Raw genomic sequence first — 17,696 nt, forward strand, 5'->3', positions numbered from 1 at the left:
AAAAGAAATGTTATCTTTAGCCAGCCAACTGAGGAGCAGCTATTAGTTTATTCATTTATGTCTGTTTCAATATGAAATGATTAAATACAGTAACATTGATCGCAATAATAATCCTTGTGTTTGGTCTTTTATCTAAACCTAACAGTAGATCAAATTGCTTAAAACAAAACAAAAATGAAATGAGGGGGGTGGGGGTCATGCAGGGTCCTCAACTAAATATGAGCTTTGTGTTGCCACTTAATGTACATAAAGTTCCCTAATATTTACAGCAGAGGTGGCGAATCCCACTCAGCCTTTTTTATCTCCTCCGATCACCACAGACCCGCTAATTGAGTCCCATGGAAGCATTGAAGCAGCAAGAGAACACTGGATTCATAAGATGTTTTTTATTACACAAAGAAAATCGCTATCACAAAGTTATCACTGAACACTTAGCAATAAATACATGATGGTTCAATGGAGACTAAGTTGGATATTGGAAAAAAAAAGGGGCAACATTTGCTAAGGAAACAGGTCAAGAGGGTTACAAACACACGCACACATATAGAAAGAAAATGACACAAGGTTATGAGTTCCCTCTTCGTCATCGGGCTGGAAATTGTTTTGGACCGCTCAAATGATTCACATAAATCCAATGTCTCTCCGCCTCCTCGTCCCACAGGGAATATGAAGGGACTAAACAGAGTCTGGCGCAGAAGACAAGCGTCTAAAACGACAGTCAGGCTTACCGGCGGTTGCCGTCTTAACATCTGATCCGATTGGCGCTGAGCGAGCTCCAAACGAGCCGTCAACGTGCCATTGCGTCTCCATCTCCGTCCGCTCTGTGCCGCCGCCTCCTGCTTAAGATGGGCCTCCACCTCCCTGGGCGTCTTGACTGGTAGAGCCCTCGCCCTCGGGGGCCGGAGATGCCTCGGGCTTGCCTACCGGAGGAAAATGGGAGAGAATTCAGTTGAGCCGTCAATTCATTTTATTATTAGCCCCGTTCAAAACAATCGTAATCGGTCGCTGACATATTGTTATTTTCTCACGGAACAGTGATTGCTGTTCAGTGTCGGAGTCACTCGGAATGATGTCATAGCAGAAGAACGAACAAATATTTGCACAAGTCTCAAAGTGTGTATCCTGGATCTCACAAATAGAGGCTGCGTCACGTCGTGACACAACATGTACCCCACCGTGGTACGGCTTGGATGGATTCGGCAATGTTGATGCTACTTGTGGCCTTTTTCCCCCATACATATTTAATAGATTTTTCTTGTGTTCCAGAATCAAATAGGTATTCAAAATAACCCTAAAACTTCAGATTAAAAAATAAAAACGCCGCTTGTTTTAGTTGCCTTTTAGTTGTTTCGGTTGTCTTCTTCTGTCCAAGGCGAATCGATGCAAAGCGTCCCCAAGTGGCCAGGAGGTGAATTGATTCTATTTATACATACACATTTGTTACATAATTCGTTTTTGGGTCGCCAAAAAAGTGCTGATTACGAAGGTCTGAGGCTTCAGCCCGATGCGGGCGATATACAGTCGGTTTGGAATTTTATTTGCAGTGTGACATTGTGAACTCAAGAGCAAGGGTTATACTGAACCGTAATTTTTACCAATGTTGTAACACCCCGAGCGATTACGAATACATTTGTGCTTTCATCATTATGGAGAGAAACCATAAGTACAATGTAGCCTTGTGAGAAAAACAAGTAGGAGACCCCTGCCGGTGTCGAGTCTCGCGTTAAGTGCAGCAGGAAAACGATTTGCTGTGTGGGTTTATGAGGAAACAATAATGAGAAGCTGTGAAAGGAAACACAACTTCCTCTGGCGACAAGATGACATTTGGAAATCCAAATGGGAGACATCCTGCTGCACTAGCTGAAGAGTGGAATGATTTATAGCGGTCAAATTTTCAAACAGCCTTGGTGGGTTAGCATATTCAGATAATTCAGATTGCTGAAGAAAGAGGCATTAACTAACTCAACTAAACATACAACCAAAACTGTTAAACACTTGTTTTTTTTTTCCCCTCTTTGTGTGGGTGTTGCAAAAAAAAAAAAGAATCTTTTAAGATTTGAAAAATTCCTCATGTGCATACCAGACCCAAATCTGCAAAGCTGCATGTGACCAAGTAGCGCAGCCGCATTGGGTCGCGTTATTCGATGAATCGTGATGTTCGTACGGGGCCACTGACCTGCATCCTTTAAATCCATCTCTGCCAAGTCTTTGGCGACGTCACTGGCGCTGGCCTCCACTTTGCCCTCACCCACGATGTCGGGCACGGCGTTTCTGCGGCCGGTACGATCACAGTTGATGAAGTCCGAGTACGACGTCTCCACGTCCATCATCTGTCCATGACCAGCGCTCTCATTACACCTGCAGTCGGCGGGTAGAAAACATTTCTACTTCATTATGGTCGGCATGATTTCTTCAGCGGGACGATACTTTTCCATTAAGGGCATCTCGCTGATGAATAGCTTTTCATTATGTTTAAAAAAAAAAAAAAAAACTGGCAGAAATGAGCATTGACAACAGGGGTCTAATTAAATCCCTAAAGACGAAAAGCAACTCTAAATCTCCTAGGACTCCTGCATGCAACCTCTCCGGATGAGTCCATTTGTCCGGCCCTGATCAATTCGACAAGTCCAAGCCAAAGAGCTTGAAACTATTCAAAGTACCAAGCTGGCTCAAAAAGTGCCTCTCTCTTAGCAATCCATGCCATTTTTGCTTACCTCTTCTCATTCGCGATTAAAGTAGGTCAAGCTCCTGTCATGCGCTGCCACACAACAGAGATGAGAACAAACCAGAAAAGATGACAGAAACCTTTTTCTAATCTCCGTCATTTCTCTCTCGGTCACTTTGCATGATTAGCTCGCGTTTGGAAATGTGAAGGGGGGGAGGGGGGGGGGGGCAGCGGCGGGAGCAACAACCCAGAGATACAGTAAGCGACGGAGTAGCTCGAGACGCTGGCCCCATGGCGTCGCTGTCCGAAGCTGTCGTTGTGACCCCTGACCGCTTTAGCTGGTCACTGCAATAAAACACGTACCAAGCTGTGACTCAACTGCTGAGTGGTGAGGAATGGCCGACCATGAGGAATACAAAATGAGCTGGTAGACGCGGTTACAACACACTGACCCGGGGGTCAGTCTTTTCCCAGACGAGTCTGCTCACATTCCCTTTGTAACATGAAGCCATCTGCGCACTTGTTTTCTTTCTATGCTGTACTGTGCCATAAAAGGACACTGCTGAGGCAGCAGAGGTCACACACACACGAAGTCTGCATTGTTTGGGAAAAGTCATGTTTTCCAGCGGAAGCACTATGTCTTGGATTTTGGACTGATCATCTATTAAGTCAGTCATACGCAACCACTGTCACCATGACACCATCAGGTGACCCAATTTCACGCCATTGGTCCAAAAATGATGTCCTAATATAATGTATCTTTATGACGAGGGGTTTTTGGAGCACACAGCCAAGTAACTTAAGCTTGTGCCGTCGTGATCTCTCTCTTGGTTGATCTTATCGACCCGCCACGATTGGCACACTTACTAGTTGAATCAATTGAAGACCATGGCGTAACGCATTGTTACATTAGCCGCAGCTAGCATGAGAACAAGCAACTATTTTGGATAGATTAGACCTTCTTGTGCATCTGGAAGAAAATGCCCCAGAGTAGATGTGTACTTGATCTTTTTGACATTCACTAAAAATAGTTCAACTTAACAAACACTGTTTATTTGGCAAGTATTAAAGTTAAAAGAACGGCAAAAGTTTTCCCAGAATCATTCATACCTTACTGTATGCTAGCAAAGTATGATAATGGGAAGAATTATGAAATTCTTTCCATCAAACGGCAGAAGGTACACTTGTGAGTACTTTTGATTTTCCCAGGACCTCGCCCCCCCCACACACGCACATCGTTTTCTGTATATTTTCTTTGTTAGTTTTGCAGTTCTTTTGAGGAATCCTTGGCCACCCTATGGCACTCCCTAGGAAAAAAATCTTAGCTCCGCCAATGATTGGCATCTTTAGCCTTTAACAAGTACATCAATCGATATCAGACATACAATTTGGAGTAGCGTGTGTGGTTGTCAGTTTGACCTTCAGTGGACAAAATTAGCAACAAGAGTTACTTTTATTGAAAAATAGTTCACCTCTTCTGTCCCCACGGGCCGTATTGGACCACCGCCGAGCCATTTCTAGCCTACAGGTTGTACTTTTGACACACTTGTACTATATTATTAATGAGCCCTCACGGTATCCATCTTCATTTACGGGGGCGTATCTCACTTGCCTTTTTCGCGGCATCTCTTTTTCAACTTCTCGGGGCGACACATGATCATATTGACAGCCCAGCAGCACAGCAGCTGCTATTGCTAGTGTTAGCATCACAGATGGCAAAGACAAGCTTGTTCACAGCGGGAGTAGCTTACTGAGAAAATTCCACATGGAGATTCAAACACATTCGTTTCATTTCCGCTCAGCAGACACTGAGTTCACTTCCTGTCTGGAAGTGATTGTCACATCATGCTCACATGACTAAGTTGTTTGTTCTGCCTCAACTTTGTTTCATTTACGGCAGCGGGTTTGGACAAAGCCAACACAAAACAAGCAGTGTTTTGCTTCTCTCACTTGCTGTTTCTCGTTTCATTTCGACTGGCCCAGTTGGTATATGGCTTAAGGGAGTTGCCTACTAATTGCCGCTGTGTGGACAATTAGTCACCTTGACTACTCATGCGGATCAAATACTACCATGAGATCATTAGCAGGTTTCCATGAAACGAAGATGTCTAAATGTGTTCGTTTAATGATGCTAACACAAAATGGATGAAACACCATAGACAGAGAAGAGCTAATGAATAGCACATACCTGACATGTAGATAGATGATAATCGTGAGACCAATTATAATATATATTTTATGTATATTTTTCACCCTAAATGATTTCTAATTCACCAGGAAAAGACTGCTAATAAGCAAAAACGTGATGATATGAACAGCCCCTGGGTGGCCAGTGCATGCAGACCAGAAGGAGCAGTACAATGGCCATTTAATCAAAGCATAATTCTAATTCTGTTTAAATTCTATCTAATTTCTAAAAAAAAAAAAAAAAAATCTAATTTGACTGCTTTCCTGTGAGGCATTACTGTATATATTTTTAAAATTCAACATTATACAATGTTATTTTTACTCATTAAAATACAAATTAGTTTGTTCTGGTTGTCTATCGAGACAATCGTGACGGTTCTTCACGAGTTCATTTCAAAGCGGGAAGGTGATTTGTGGTAAAGGTTTTTGACTGTTATGTATATTGTCAAGGCACCACTGTATACAAAATGTCTACAAAAAGAGATAACATATTACAGAGACAAAAGTAGTGTATGAACTAGCTTGTCACTTTGACACGAGCCATTGAAGCGCAAGGCTTACTATGATCCCACTGGAACCTTTTTTGCCTCTTCATGTCTAATAAAGTTCTGATTACTCAAAGGAACACGCACAAAATGACTTCATTACGTCAGCCCATAATAGTCCTGTCTTTCTGGCAACTCTTCCGTTGCGATGACGAAAAGCAGGACGACCACAAAACCCCTTCGCAGCCGGGATTTGGCCTGCTTGTTTATCACAACCGTGCAATGTGTAAGACTCTAAACAAGCTACTGTAATCAGCAGTCTACATTAGCCTGTAAAGGTACTTTAATTCTGAAAGCAACGGTGAGTCATTGTAACAATGCTCAGGGGCCGCTCGTGGGCTCAATTTATAGAAAGCCTGCCTACCTGCAAGGAAGAATCAAGAGGGCACAATGACATCAGAAGCAGTTCAAAATCCCGCAGAACGCCGCCGCAATTTGCCGCAGGCGAAATTACAAACAATTTAGAATTAGTAATGTGAAAATGATTAGGGCGCCAAAAGGGCAATACTATTCAATATTTTTAACATCTTTCAATGAAAATGCCAAGGGCAATACTATTCAATGTTTTAAACATCTTTCAATGAAAATGCCATTCATCTCTTACAGCCTCCCCTGTCAAAAACATGTCATAATTTTGTACTTGAAAACATACAGTAAAGACAAAAAGAATGAAAAAGATTTAAACCATTTTTGTTTGACCGCATCGTTTATAAGTTACTTCTTTTCGTGTGCCCACTTTGGCCACAAAGGGGCAGAGGCTATACAGTACTGTTCATTAAAGGCGTTATGAATCCCAGTTCTAGCCAGTCCTTGCCTCTAAGATTCAGAGAAAGCGACTGGGATTCATAACATCTGAAGTCAGCTCATCAGTACGCCACTAATATTAGTCGGTTTACACAAAGGACAAAGATTGGATTGAGTGCTGTTATATTGTCTGCCAAAGATCTAGTGCTTAGATTTGGCAGTGTTAAATACTAGCTTACAAGTTGAAAAGGGAAGAACCCAGTTCTCGATCACATTCACATTTTAGATGGGTTCCTACAATGTTCTCATTCATTCAGATTATTTCATTTTTCGATCGCAACTAGATTGTCCCGGTTTTCATAGAAAATGTTTTGCCTAATAAACGATAGCCTCTAACTAGGAGTATAAACAGGTGAGTATCCAAATCAAACCCACTCGGATGAGAAGCGAAAGTTTTTTTTATGAGATCTAGAACAGGCCAATTGCAACATATATATTTTTTTTTCCCAAGATACAAGTTAAGGATTACCTTTGTGCAGTTTCAAGCCGTACACCGCCAGTGGACTGTGTCCAGTCTCCTTTGCGTTCACAACTAGTTAAACATTACATTAAGATTAAAAAAAAGAACAATACTTCCTGCTGGAGAAGGTGGTGTACTTTAGTCGCAACAACAATAAATTGACAAGCCCGTACTACTGAATGTGTGGCAGTCTTTTTCTCCTCTCGAGCCACACTTAGTAAATGTGGTCTGGGCACTGGCTATTCACACGATGACAGCAGCTGCTCCACCGATAAACCCAGTTCAAACACAAGGGAGCTGTATTTCCTTGTCGGAATGGTTGCTGCTTGCTGGTCTTCCTCTGATAAATAATTTAAAGTCTTTCCCATTCAGTGGTGCTGCATATATTTGCACTCGATCCTTCTCTGTCGTAGCTCGCTGTGATAGCCCGACATCCCTCGCTGAGGTGAAAATGAACTAAAAGATCACCTGGTAAGGTTGGCGACCGTAGCCGTTTTCACAAGACAGACTTTGACAAAATATAGAATTCAAGAAGGCTCTTACAATCAATCTCGCTCGAATTTAGTCTGCATCTTGTCTTTTAAATAGAATACAACTGGTAACTTTTTTTTTTTTGTAAACCTCCTTGAGGTAGAAAAGTGAGACATTATTTCCAACCAGGCTCTAATGCAGTCCTAAATGAGGAAGGTGTGATATACAGCTCAGGAAAGGACGGTAAAAAGCCTGACTCAAACCATTAGCATCAGCTCCTTCCGTTAATTGAAGCGTTAAACAAAAGGCTGCTACTGCTTAGAAGGCGACAGCAAAGTCCAAAATTGATCGGGCTTGTACACGTGATCATTTTTAGCTCATACGAGATCAGAACACGGGTATGATGTTCCCAAAAAACAAGACTTAGCTACTGCCCAGCAATACTCTTGCTAGAGGTTTTGCTCGATATGGTTGAAATGAGGGAATATGTATAAAATCTTTTCCATTCCTTTGTAAAATGTTCATTAAATGTTAGTAGTCAAAGCATTTCGGTCTAGGTCAGTGTTTTTTAAAATTTTAATATTAAGTCCTACTTAAAAAAAAAAAAGTACTACCATAATGACCCTCATGAGAAATCAATTGTTAATGGGCCTAAGGGTTAATCAAAAACAAGGCAAATGTTTTCTTCCTAAAAATATATTTATATTATTGTGAGCCATTGCAACATTATGCACGGTTGAAACATTAACTTTGCCCTTTCCGTTCTACATCATCAAAAATTGTTAGCCCATCAAAAGAAAAATGGGAGTCATACGTATGTTTTGTGAATGGGAAGGTTTGTTTTCGTTCATTTTAGTCGTGCTCGTACTGGCTTTGTTCATATGGTGGATCAATATTTGTTTTTTTTGCACGTGACTCAAGACATTTCAGCGTAGCCAGGCTCTCTGTGACTGTGACGTTCAACAGCCAGCCACTCGAGATCAGCAGTGCCACTCCCAAGCCCAGATGACCGGGAGGGGTTGCATCCTGCAGAAAAACAGAATCCTCTGTGGTGAGAATCCCAAAGGGAAGATTTAAGGTCACGTTCAGCTTGTCATATAATTACGACAAAAATGAAGGAGGAAAAGATGATGCCTATAGATGGAGGGCGTGTTTTAGGGAGCCAACACTAGCAGCGTGTGCTTTTATGGTCAAAATGTTCCTATGTTTACTCCATCCCTGCAAGGCCTCTCCAGCTTCTGGAAATTCTTTGGTTTGTATGTGTCTGCATTTAGTCTCAAACAGGTCCTCAACTAGGCCTCACGGTTGTGGTGCAGCTAGACTGGAGCCAAAGTGACCAATTGTTTGTTTTTTAATTTGTGCCATTCTTGCGCCAACTCTGCTCCGATTACATCAGCATCGAACGCTCGTTGCTCGGTGAACAGACACATGATGAGTCGCAGACGTTATTAAAGCCGTGACGACATAGACATGTGACAACTGCGTTTGCTCTCTGAACATGCAAAGCCAAATATTATTAATAATTGGCATGCTGCTATAGTACGTAATGTTCACTATTCTTCACAGTGTTGCTCTGACAACAAAGGAGTCATGAGAAGACAAGCAATTGCTGGATCTTTTCCCAAATAAGGAATTATTATTCTATGTCAAACGACCACAATATAGACTTTGACATATGAGGTGTCACAAAAAATATATTTCTTGCCCCAAACCATTGGAACATTCTGCAACAAATAAAACTTTGTCACAAATCAATATCATTGTTTAAAAAGTAGTGAAGTATATTGAGTGTAATAATTGCTGCACCAATGTTTATCCAGTTTTGAACCATTTATTTACTATGTCACACTTTGTGACGGTTCTAAAGATTAAATAAATAGGATTAGTAAAAAAAAAAAAAAAAAAAAGAGGGGGGGTGGGGATTGGGAGTTTATATTTAAAATATATTTTCTGACACAGCTGCTATGAGTACAGGGAAGGTGAAATGCACATGATATAGTGGCACATGAACTGAGACTAGTATGTTTGAAAACTGCAATTGGGAGTATTTTAATCAGTGATTAATGTGTAGATTACTTCATCAGTGAATTGCTTGTTTTATGAAAGAGTAAAAATGCTCCCCAAAAGCAAACCTGCTGGTTGATTGTGAATATTCTCATTCATCATTACATGCAATCAAGCAATGTGTGACAAATTGGAAGTAATAAGGGGGTGCGGCTAATTTCGTCATGCCGTGACAGAAAAAAAATTATAGGTTGTACTCACAGTACAAACAGCCAGTGCCCTTGACTCTAAAAAACATGTTTATTATAAATATTGAAGGTTGGGGTGAATTCTTTTAGCGAGCATACGCTCTGATGACAATTCTTGGAAAAAAATCGTTTCGATGTCATTTGGAAATAATGTTTAGTCACAATTACACAATAATATTGATCCATTAATGACTTATTTGAACCATCAATTCTTCAGGCTGAAACGTCTCAAAGACTTGCTTTGGCTATCAATCACACAATATTATTATTTTATGCTGTGTGAGCTGCACTTTGGTACAGCTATTGTTAAAGCGATACGTAAATAAAGTTGCGGTGAGCAGATTTTCAAATTATTGTATCATCATTCCAATTGCAATGCAATTCAACAAGTTCAACGAACTAAAAACTCTCCAATCAATGACACTCGCCATGTCAACTTGTGAGCACAACTCTTCTTAAAATGATGTTCTATTTCCTTTTTCCTAAACCGTGATGTGGGGGATTTTCTACTAGCTGGCCGCCCTTTTCACTTTAATTCGACTGCAAGGTTGCCCAGTTCTATTTCCATCCACACATTAAATAACGAGAGCTCAGCAGGAAGCAGGTGGCTTGTTTGCTTGTGTTGTTTATGCCCAATCCTTCTCCCAGCTTCTACATTCACACACACACGCGGTGCACACACACATACACACGTGGCTGAGCAGGGTGCCTTGGCCTGATTAGGCAGGAAGATAATTTGATGAGTGTGATGAGAAGGAGGAACGAATAGGGAATAGAAGACCAAAAAAAAAAAAAAAAAGGGAGCCTGTGGTAGAAAAATGACAGTTAGGTAGCGATTTAGCATTTACCCTGCTAGCTGTGTTTTCCTTGGTCTGGTAGTAGTTTGCACAATCATCAGCATTTGACTGGAGATCTGGCTGCAGGATCATTCTCGGGACTTGCTAATGCAATAAGAAACAGCGGCAGAAAAGGCATCAAGCTAGAAACTCGATTAGTCTAACCTCTGCTGTTTGTTATGACGTGTCAAGTCATTTCACAATCACACTTTGCTGCCTCATGACGTGGAAGATAGGAGCAGGTTGTGATTGGATTTGCCCTGTTAAAAGGGAAAAACATATCGGGAGGGGGGTGCAGCCCTTTACTCATTGTAAAAATCATAAAAACATCATTCATCATGGTAAATAAAATAAAACGGCTAACGCAGTACAATTCAGGGGTGTCCAAAGTTTGGCCCGGGTGCCATTTCCACACTGCAGCTGTTTTATTTTTATTTTTGCCCGCAGCATGCTCTTAAAATAAAAATCAAACACGGCCCATCATGAGAACATCACGACGAAGGATTTGCTCTACGCATAAAGACATCCATAGTACTGCATCCTTCTGTTTGCTGCACATTGTTCTGACATCAGTTGATAAAACAAGAGTCATATCTTAAAAAAAATAAAACCTGACCATGCGCCTACATATTACGTCTACGTTTCTGTGGCGGTAGCCACACATTTACAGATTTTGGAATTTGTTCCACACAGAAAGCACACTTTATTAAAAGGTGCACCTTGGGTTTTTGAGAAATTACATCCCCACAGGAGGTGATAAAGCAAACATATTTAATTATCTTGAATTATCAGACATTGTCAACATCAACAGTTGACTGTGTAATATTTCTTGTATCAATAAAGCTCGTCAGCGTTCCCCTAGGAGTTGCAAGAAAGGCCTTTTTGAGGGAAGCAATGGCATCGTTTAAAGCGGAGCAAGCCTGATAAATTCCCAAGGTGGATGAGTACAAAGCACAAAGAAGATCACAAGCCAATTACTCTGTCACACTGAACTCTTCCTCGTAGCCTTCAGCATTTTTCCATCTCCTCACTTTCAATGCTCAATGATTTTAGCACTTGACTCACATCACAATGGTTTCCAAAAATAAAATAAAGATCAATGCCTTTCACAATAAATGTTGCACAATGATTTATTTTTTTTTTTTCCTTTTCGGCCCGCGCGGCCTCATCTAATTCCAAAAAATGGACACGATTCTCAGATCTGTCCCCATGGTTGAAACCCATTAGCATAATACGCTTTGATTAAAAAAAACCTTCTCAACAAATAAATGGAAAGCTGTGTTTATTCAACTTCGAGACCCTGCCTGTGAAATGTATGCTAATGTGTTTGGAAGAGGGAACAGCACACTGCATTAGCTTGACGGCCATATCGTTAAAGAAAAACATCACAACAACTTGTCCAAGTTGTGTCTTTAAACTTGGTGGTAATAATAAATCCACCCATGAAAATGAGAAACCAAACACAATCAAAAAAGTATTTCCTGCACATCAATTCCTTAGCCAATGCAATTGTGTTAACTAGCGTATAACGGAATTTCCATCACGTCGTTTTAAGTTAATTTATTAGTTAACTCAGCTAGTAGAAGCAGCCAAACTTGGCCGAAGCAAGAGTTTTTTGCATCTCCATTAGGAAGTGTTAACTCGGTGTAACTGCGCAAACGGGAAAAATACGTGAAATATAGCTGACGTGGAAAGAGCGATGATTTGTTTACATGGAAGTTACGACAATTTCTTCAACTTTCTGGTATATTTCGTCAATCTGCACATGTCAGAATGATTTTACCCGCCCTCAAGTGTGACGCATGAACACACAAGTCCTAATCGTATAATTGATTAAAAAAATTGCAGAAACTACTGCGAAAATGACAAATCCACTCGGAAGTTGTTCGCTGAAGTGATGAATGGGGATTAGAGGAACAAGTTCAGGCCCTCATGCTTCACAGGAGATTTCTCAGTGGCATTAGCACCTAGATGAAAAATTTGCTCTAGCTGTCTAATATTTTATGACCATTCAGGAGCAGTCAAGAATGACCTTGAATATTTGTTTTGGGAGAAGAAGAAAAAAAAAAAAAAAAAAAACATACCCACAGAATCGATTTGTGAAAAAATATGAAATTGTGAGGACGGAAATGGCACGTTTCATTTATCTCAGAGTCTCTCTCACACTCACTCCAAGACGTGTGTTAGAATAACATCGGGATCAATTTGGGGTTGAGTGTTTTTGCCCAAGGACACGTGCGCAAGAGAAGCAGGCGAGCGAGTGGATCGACCTGCAAATACCGTTAGCCGACGACCTACTTTATCAGCTTAGCCGCAGCCGCCTTGCGATTCAATTGCTTTAAGTCCCCAAAGGAATGTCACATCTTTAATTTGCGCTTCTGTGGGGGCAAACGGATCAAACATCCATCAATACGCAATCAATTTTTTTCACTCGAAGCAAAAACTCTTGCATGAGGCTTTTACAAACTAACCCTGCTCTAAACTGGGGTCAAGATTACAAAACAAAGTTGGTGTGATGCCAAATGAGCCTGAGCTCTTCATCCAGTTATTTTTTTTCCCTGTTTGCTTCATTAATTGACATCTTCATTGTGAGCTGATCTCAAACAACATTACAAGTACGAAGGCCACACCACATTGAAAGAAATATGCCCAACCGTCTGAGATTTTGGGGTCACCCAGATAAGGTTTTCCATTGATAAACACCTTTGTACATACTTTCATTAACATTCCCAAAAGGTTTGGGTGAGCAAATTAAAAATGTACCACATTGATGATGGCTAGAGGGGCAGATTAATTAAACTAATCAATTGATTTTGATCAATAATAATTGATAATTGGTAAGAGAGACCTTAACACAGAAATCTCAAAATCCACAAAATTACAGACAAGTAAGACTTTTGCAGAAATCTACTTTTTTTTTTACTTTAGAAAACAATGGTCGACATTTCCAATTTTCTGATGGACTCAGTGCTGTGAATGAATTCTCACAATTAAGTAACACATATATAAATATACAACAGAATTTGTATAAATATCTGTCAGTGTTTACTTTTTCAAAGGATCACTTGCCTAGAAAAATCTCTATTTCCCCATCACCGGTGCGCTATGTTTTGATCACCGGAATTCCCACTGGAAAATAAAAAATAAGACAACCACAAAACGGAGCTAATCTAAAAAAATTGACTTTTTAAAAGATATAACTTCATGCTTGTAAAATGAATGAGTTTGCATAAAAAAAAAATATATATATCTTGATTCCTCCAAAATTACAACAGATTTCTGCGAAAATGCAACATGGACATTCGCTGCTAGTTTCTTCCCATTAAAATGGAACGTGGCTCATCCTACGCATTTCTCCATCCGAGTGCGATCGAGGACAGCCTTGAGCAAATCTCGCATATGATGCCCTGAAGCATGCGTGAATGAAACACATTCCTCATGAATAATAGAAAATGAACATACGAGTTCCGAGCCGAGTGTGTTAGTGACTTGTGTAATCGGACAGCTCGAGTACGCTCTGCCTCTCTCTCGTCTCTTCACGGGGCGAGTCCGGCTGCTAAAAACAGAAGAGCTTACGTCCTCAGTGTGTGGGGGCAAAGAATGCAGATGGAGGTCAGAGCTGTTCAACCGACGAATCCCCATACACAAAATATGGGCCCATTAACACCATGATTACACAGAGGCAGTCGTTGAAAAATAGGCCTCAGCCCTCGGCTCGTACTACTGCCGTTAGGGAGACGCGCTGATGCAATGCTAACGGCGAACATGCTGTAGCCACGACTGAGAAGTCAACAGTCATGGTCGGCGTCATCGCCATTGAAATTCAATTGATTGCACGGCCTCTTCTGATCATGTCAAGTCGTTGATTGCTGCGACAGAGCAGACTGAACATCAGCATCTGTGGAGTAAGTCTGGTCTTCAGCGCAAGTCCGAGTTGAATAAATAAGCATCACTCATAAAAGGAGTCCACTTCAGCTGAGTCCCGACCATGAACTTTAACTCCTTACATCGTATATGATCATCTAAGTATTAAACCATGATATTACTTATGCAAACGTGAACTCAGTGACCTATCACGTGACACCTTAACCGTTAGACTCCATGAAACCACTTCTGCTCCATATCTTGCCCTGACTTGAAATCAGGCAGTCACAGGCTTTTTGATGCCAACATACGTATGTTCTAAGGTTATGCCAATAATATTATGTTTTAAAAAAAAAAGGCAGAAGAAAACACTGCTACTATCTTGTGGTTTGGTTGCCAAAAAACAAAAACTTATGCCAGCTATGAAATGTTGAAGGAGTGTCCATTTGCCTGTCCAACTATGAGCTTCACATTCTTTGATGTTGTCCACTTCAACCTGTAAAAATATTTTTAAAATTCATCCCAATAATAGTTTCGATTTTGTGAGGTGCTTGGTACATCCTATTTGTCCCTGTCACTGACTTTGCAGCAGCACATAAAAGTCATCACTCAACTTGTCATATTTTAACACAACCGTTGAGAGCAGGTTTACTCGCATATTCACGTAAATCACCATTTGTTGCATGTAAACACTGTGGAAATATGCTAACTAGCTTTTCCAAGCAAGCATGCCGGATCTTTTTGCCTCCGGCTCAACGTTTACAAATTCCAAAAGGCTTGATTTTCAGAAGGGCTTAATCCCTATCCCCCCAATAGATGGGCTTCACAAGATTCCAGGCAAATTGTGGAATAGTTATCAATATTGGGTAGCAACAGATACGTCTTCCATCCTTCCACTTACTCAACACACCAATACATCTGACAAACACATTTTCCTCTGCAAGCCGTGTCTCATGTTCAGCAAAATAAGCCAGGAAGGTGGCTATACATGATTCTGTTGAAGGTCAACAGGCTACTAATGAGTTTGGTGTGTGTGTATGACAGCAGTTTTTTTCCCTAGCGTAATTGACTTGAGTGTTTTATACGGTTCTCCTTACCCAAGGCTGTTATCGAGAACAGACCAGCTTGTCTCGTATCATTTTTAGAGAGAAGGGATATAGACATTTCAAAAATATGTAAATGGTGAAAATGTCCCCCCCCCCAAAAAAAAAATCAATGTTTCTATAACAATTCCATTTTTTTAAGCAACACATTTACCACGTGATGTCCTTGGTGTCACCTTTTCAGCTGCATTGCCATAAGTACCAAATCCAAATTGGCATCGTGCAGGTAACTTGCCTTGAAGAAAAAAACACACACACGATCGATGTGCAACAGTTTCTCCAAGCCAAGACTTGACAAAACGTCAAAAGTATTTTCCGAGCGAAGACGTAACACGTCGCTAAGGTTAATTTGTGATCACATTTCTCCCTCATTCTGGAAGGATATTTCTTTGCCATGCATGCAACGGTGGAGTGGGGGGTAGGGGGGGGTCAGCTCGGCAGGCAAGAAGCCATGAAGTGTTTGTCGTACATGCTGGGTGATGCTGGCACTTGCCCAGCAACACTCGAGCAAAGCGGGGGTCCCTGGTGGGTACTTCCCAAAAAAAAAGCTCCATTAACGACCATAATGGCCAAGCGTGCATTTTTCAAATTCAGCAGGCATGATGCTGCGTGCAAAGGCAACATCAAAATGAACAAGATGCAGAGGAGATCTGCGCGAAACAGTGACAACGCAGAGGCTAACAAGCAAGCTAGCAAGCAAGAATGCGAGTACACAATAAGAGCAGGATTCAGCAATTCTAATGTCATTTAACATTGGGACATGAGCAGGCGAAGGTGGAAAACGTGAGGACAAAGACGAAGGAAGAAGGGAAGGTGTACATTTTGGATTATCTACTCGCCCCTGCTTCGTGACTATATACCGAGGTTGACAAATTCACCTCTAAATGAGACATTTGAAAATCATTACCAGCCCCCCCGAAAAAAAAGACATCAAATTACGCCCTGGACACGACAACCAAACAAGAGCGTCACTAACCTTGATCCGCTCGCCTCCTCTTATCCACTTGTTACAATGGACATTTATCACCATGGATTCACGCTTAAGTTTCCTGCCACTCGGAAGCAAAAAAAAAGGGGGAAAATATATTTAAAAAAAACAAAGAATGAAACAAAACAAAATGGGACAAAGCCAAAGCTGCACGGTGGGGTTAATGACGAGCGTTCGGCAGACAAACAAGAGCTTGTGAAAAGCCGCTTGTCTTGTCTTCTTCCGACAGCTGTTGTTCCAAAATGGAGTTAGTCGAGTCTAAAGCGACTAAGAGACAACCACAGTGGAGGCTCCCGCTCCCACTTCCACTCCCCCGTGGGCTGGAGTCTCCCCCGCGCAACACTGACACAGAAATCTTTTTTTTTTTTTTAATGAGGAATTGTGACTGGCTTACAGGGTGTTTTATGGATAACCTCAGAGCTTTGTTTAGCGTCCATCAAACAAGCAAGCAGACACCCACCTGATGAGGGTTCTTCCTCGGGTATCTCCAAATAGGAAAATTGGCTGGTAAACGGAGTGGTTTTCAAACTGGGGGTACTGGAACCACAATGTGCCCACGCGAGCAGGAACACCACCACCACCACCACGGGATTTCTTGCTCTCCCTGGAGTCGGCCTGATAAACAATTATCGATTTTGATGACTTAAGCTACTTTAAGTGGTTTTCTCTCTGTCTGAAAAAAAAAATAGATTGAACTGTTCAAATATTATTCAACAATATATGATATTCAAGTATGGATGGTATAGTGAGCACAAGGAAAGGGACAAATAAATTCTCATGCAAATGTCACTTATACCGCAACGGACAGCACTTGTGTGTTAAAGTTTCCATAATATGTTGAGTTTAATGAGGGAAACAATCTGATCTGCAACAAAGGTTGCACTTTCCATCTTCTCCACTTTCTAAAGTTTTTTTCTCTCCCAAACACAGGTCTGTTTGTTAAAGTCAAGTAAAGCCCAAGCTGTGAAAAAACCAAATATATTGTTTTTTGTAGTTTTTCTCCCAGAAAAAAAAAAACACCTGATGACAAAAATACCTTGAATCTTTTGTGGTGACATTTTAAATTGAATAGAAATAATGGGTCATTAGAAAAAAAGAACATCATGGAACCATCAAAGTGTGGAGCGTGTGGAGATAAAATGCAGTCAAATCCATACGAGCGAGGCCACAGAGGAGCATAAAAGAACCGAGGCCTGTGTTAATGTTTCTGTGGCAACTGGCCAAAAGAGACCTGCGGGCTCACACGCCCGCTCTATTTCTGCCCAGACATTTACACTGCCTGCACTGACAAACATGCATTTTCTCATAGATCTTTCTTCAGGTTTTTCCTTTGCTATTATCTTGAGAAAGAAACATTACAGTATCTGTGGACAGACTGCAAAACTGTGCAGTTACATGAGTGATTGTGGTGTCTTGAGATAAGAGTGGCGTGACTCAGGAGTTTACCTGAGATACGAGCCATCGTTTGGTTGACTTTATTGTTGTTTTGCATCGCTTTTCCCGAATTTCTCTGCTGAAGAA

At 41.1% G+C, this 17,696-nt stretch overlaps 1 protein-coding gene across 4 annotated transcripts; it reads right to left on the reverse strand.

Annotated features, from left to right (window-relative positions):
• Positions 1-380: 380 nt before the first annotated feature.
• Positions 381-16,764, reverse strand: pkig (protein kinase (cAMP-dependent, catalytic) inhibitor gamma). 4 transcript variants are annotated; one of them, XM_085928820.1, is made up of 4 exons: positions 16,636-16,680; positions 16,164-16,242; positions 2,177-2,358; positions 381-920 (listed from the first exon to the last, which is right to left on the reverse strand). In XM_085928820.1, exons 3-4 carry the CDS (start codon positions 2,328-2,330, stop codon positions 841-843), a joined length of 234 nt encoding a protein of 77 aa, XP_085784946.1. In that variant the 5' UTR covers positions 2,331-2,358; positions 16,164-16,242; positions 16,636-16,680; the 3' UTR covers positions 381-840. The 4 variants fall into 4 exon arrangements, with proteins under 4 accessions (XP_085784946.1, XP_085784937.1, XP_085784955.1 ...); XM_085928811.1 differs by lacking the exon at positions 16,636-16,680 and adding an exon at positions 16,570-16,615; XM_085928829.1 differs by lacking the exon at positions 16,164-16,242 and having other exon boundaries at positions 16,636-16,764.
• Positions 16,765-17,696: the final 932 nt, after the last annotated feature.

This window comes from Syngnathus leptorhynchus, chromosome 1 (assembly GCF_054491065.1).
Source record: "Syngnathus leptorhynchus isolate UIUO chromosome 1, UIUO_Slep, whole genome shotgun sequence".
NCBI classification, from domain to species: Eukaryota; Metazoa; Chordata; class Actinopteri; order Syngnathiformes; family Syngnathidae; genus Syngnathus; species Syngnathus leptorhynchus.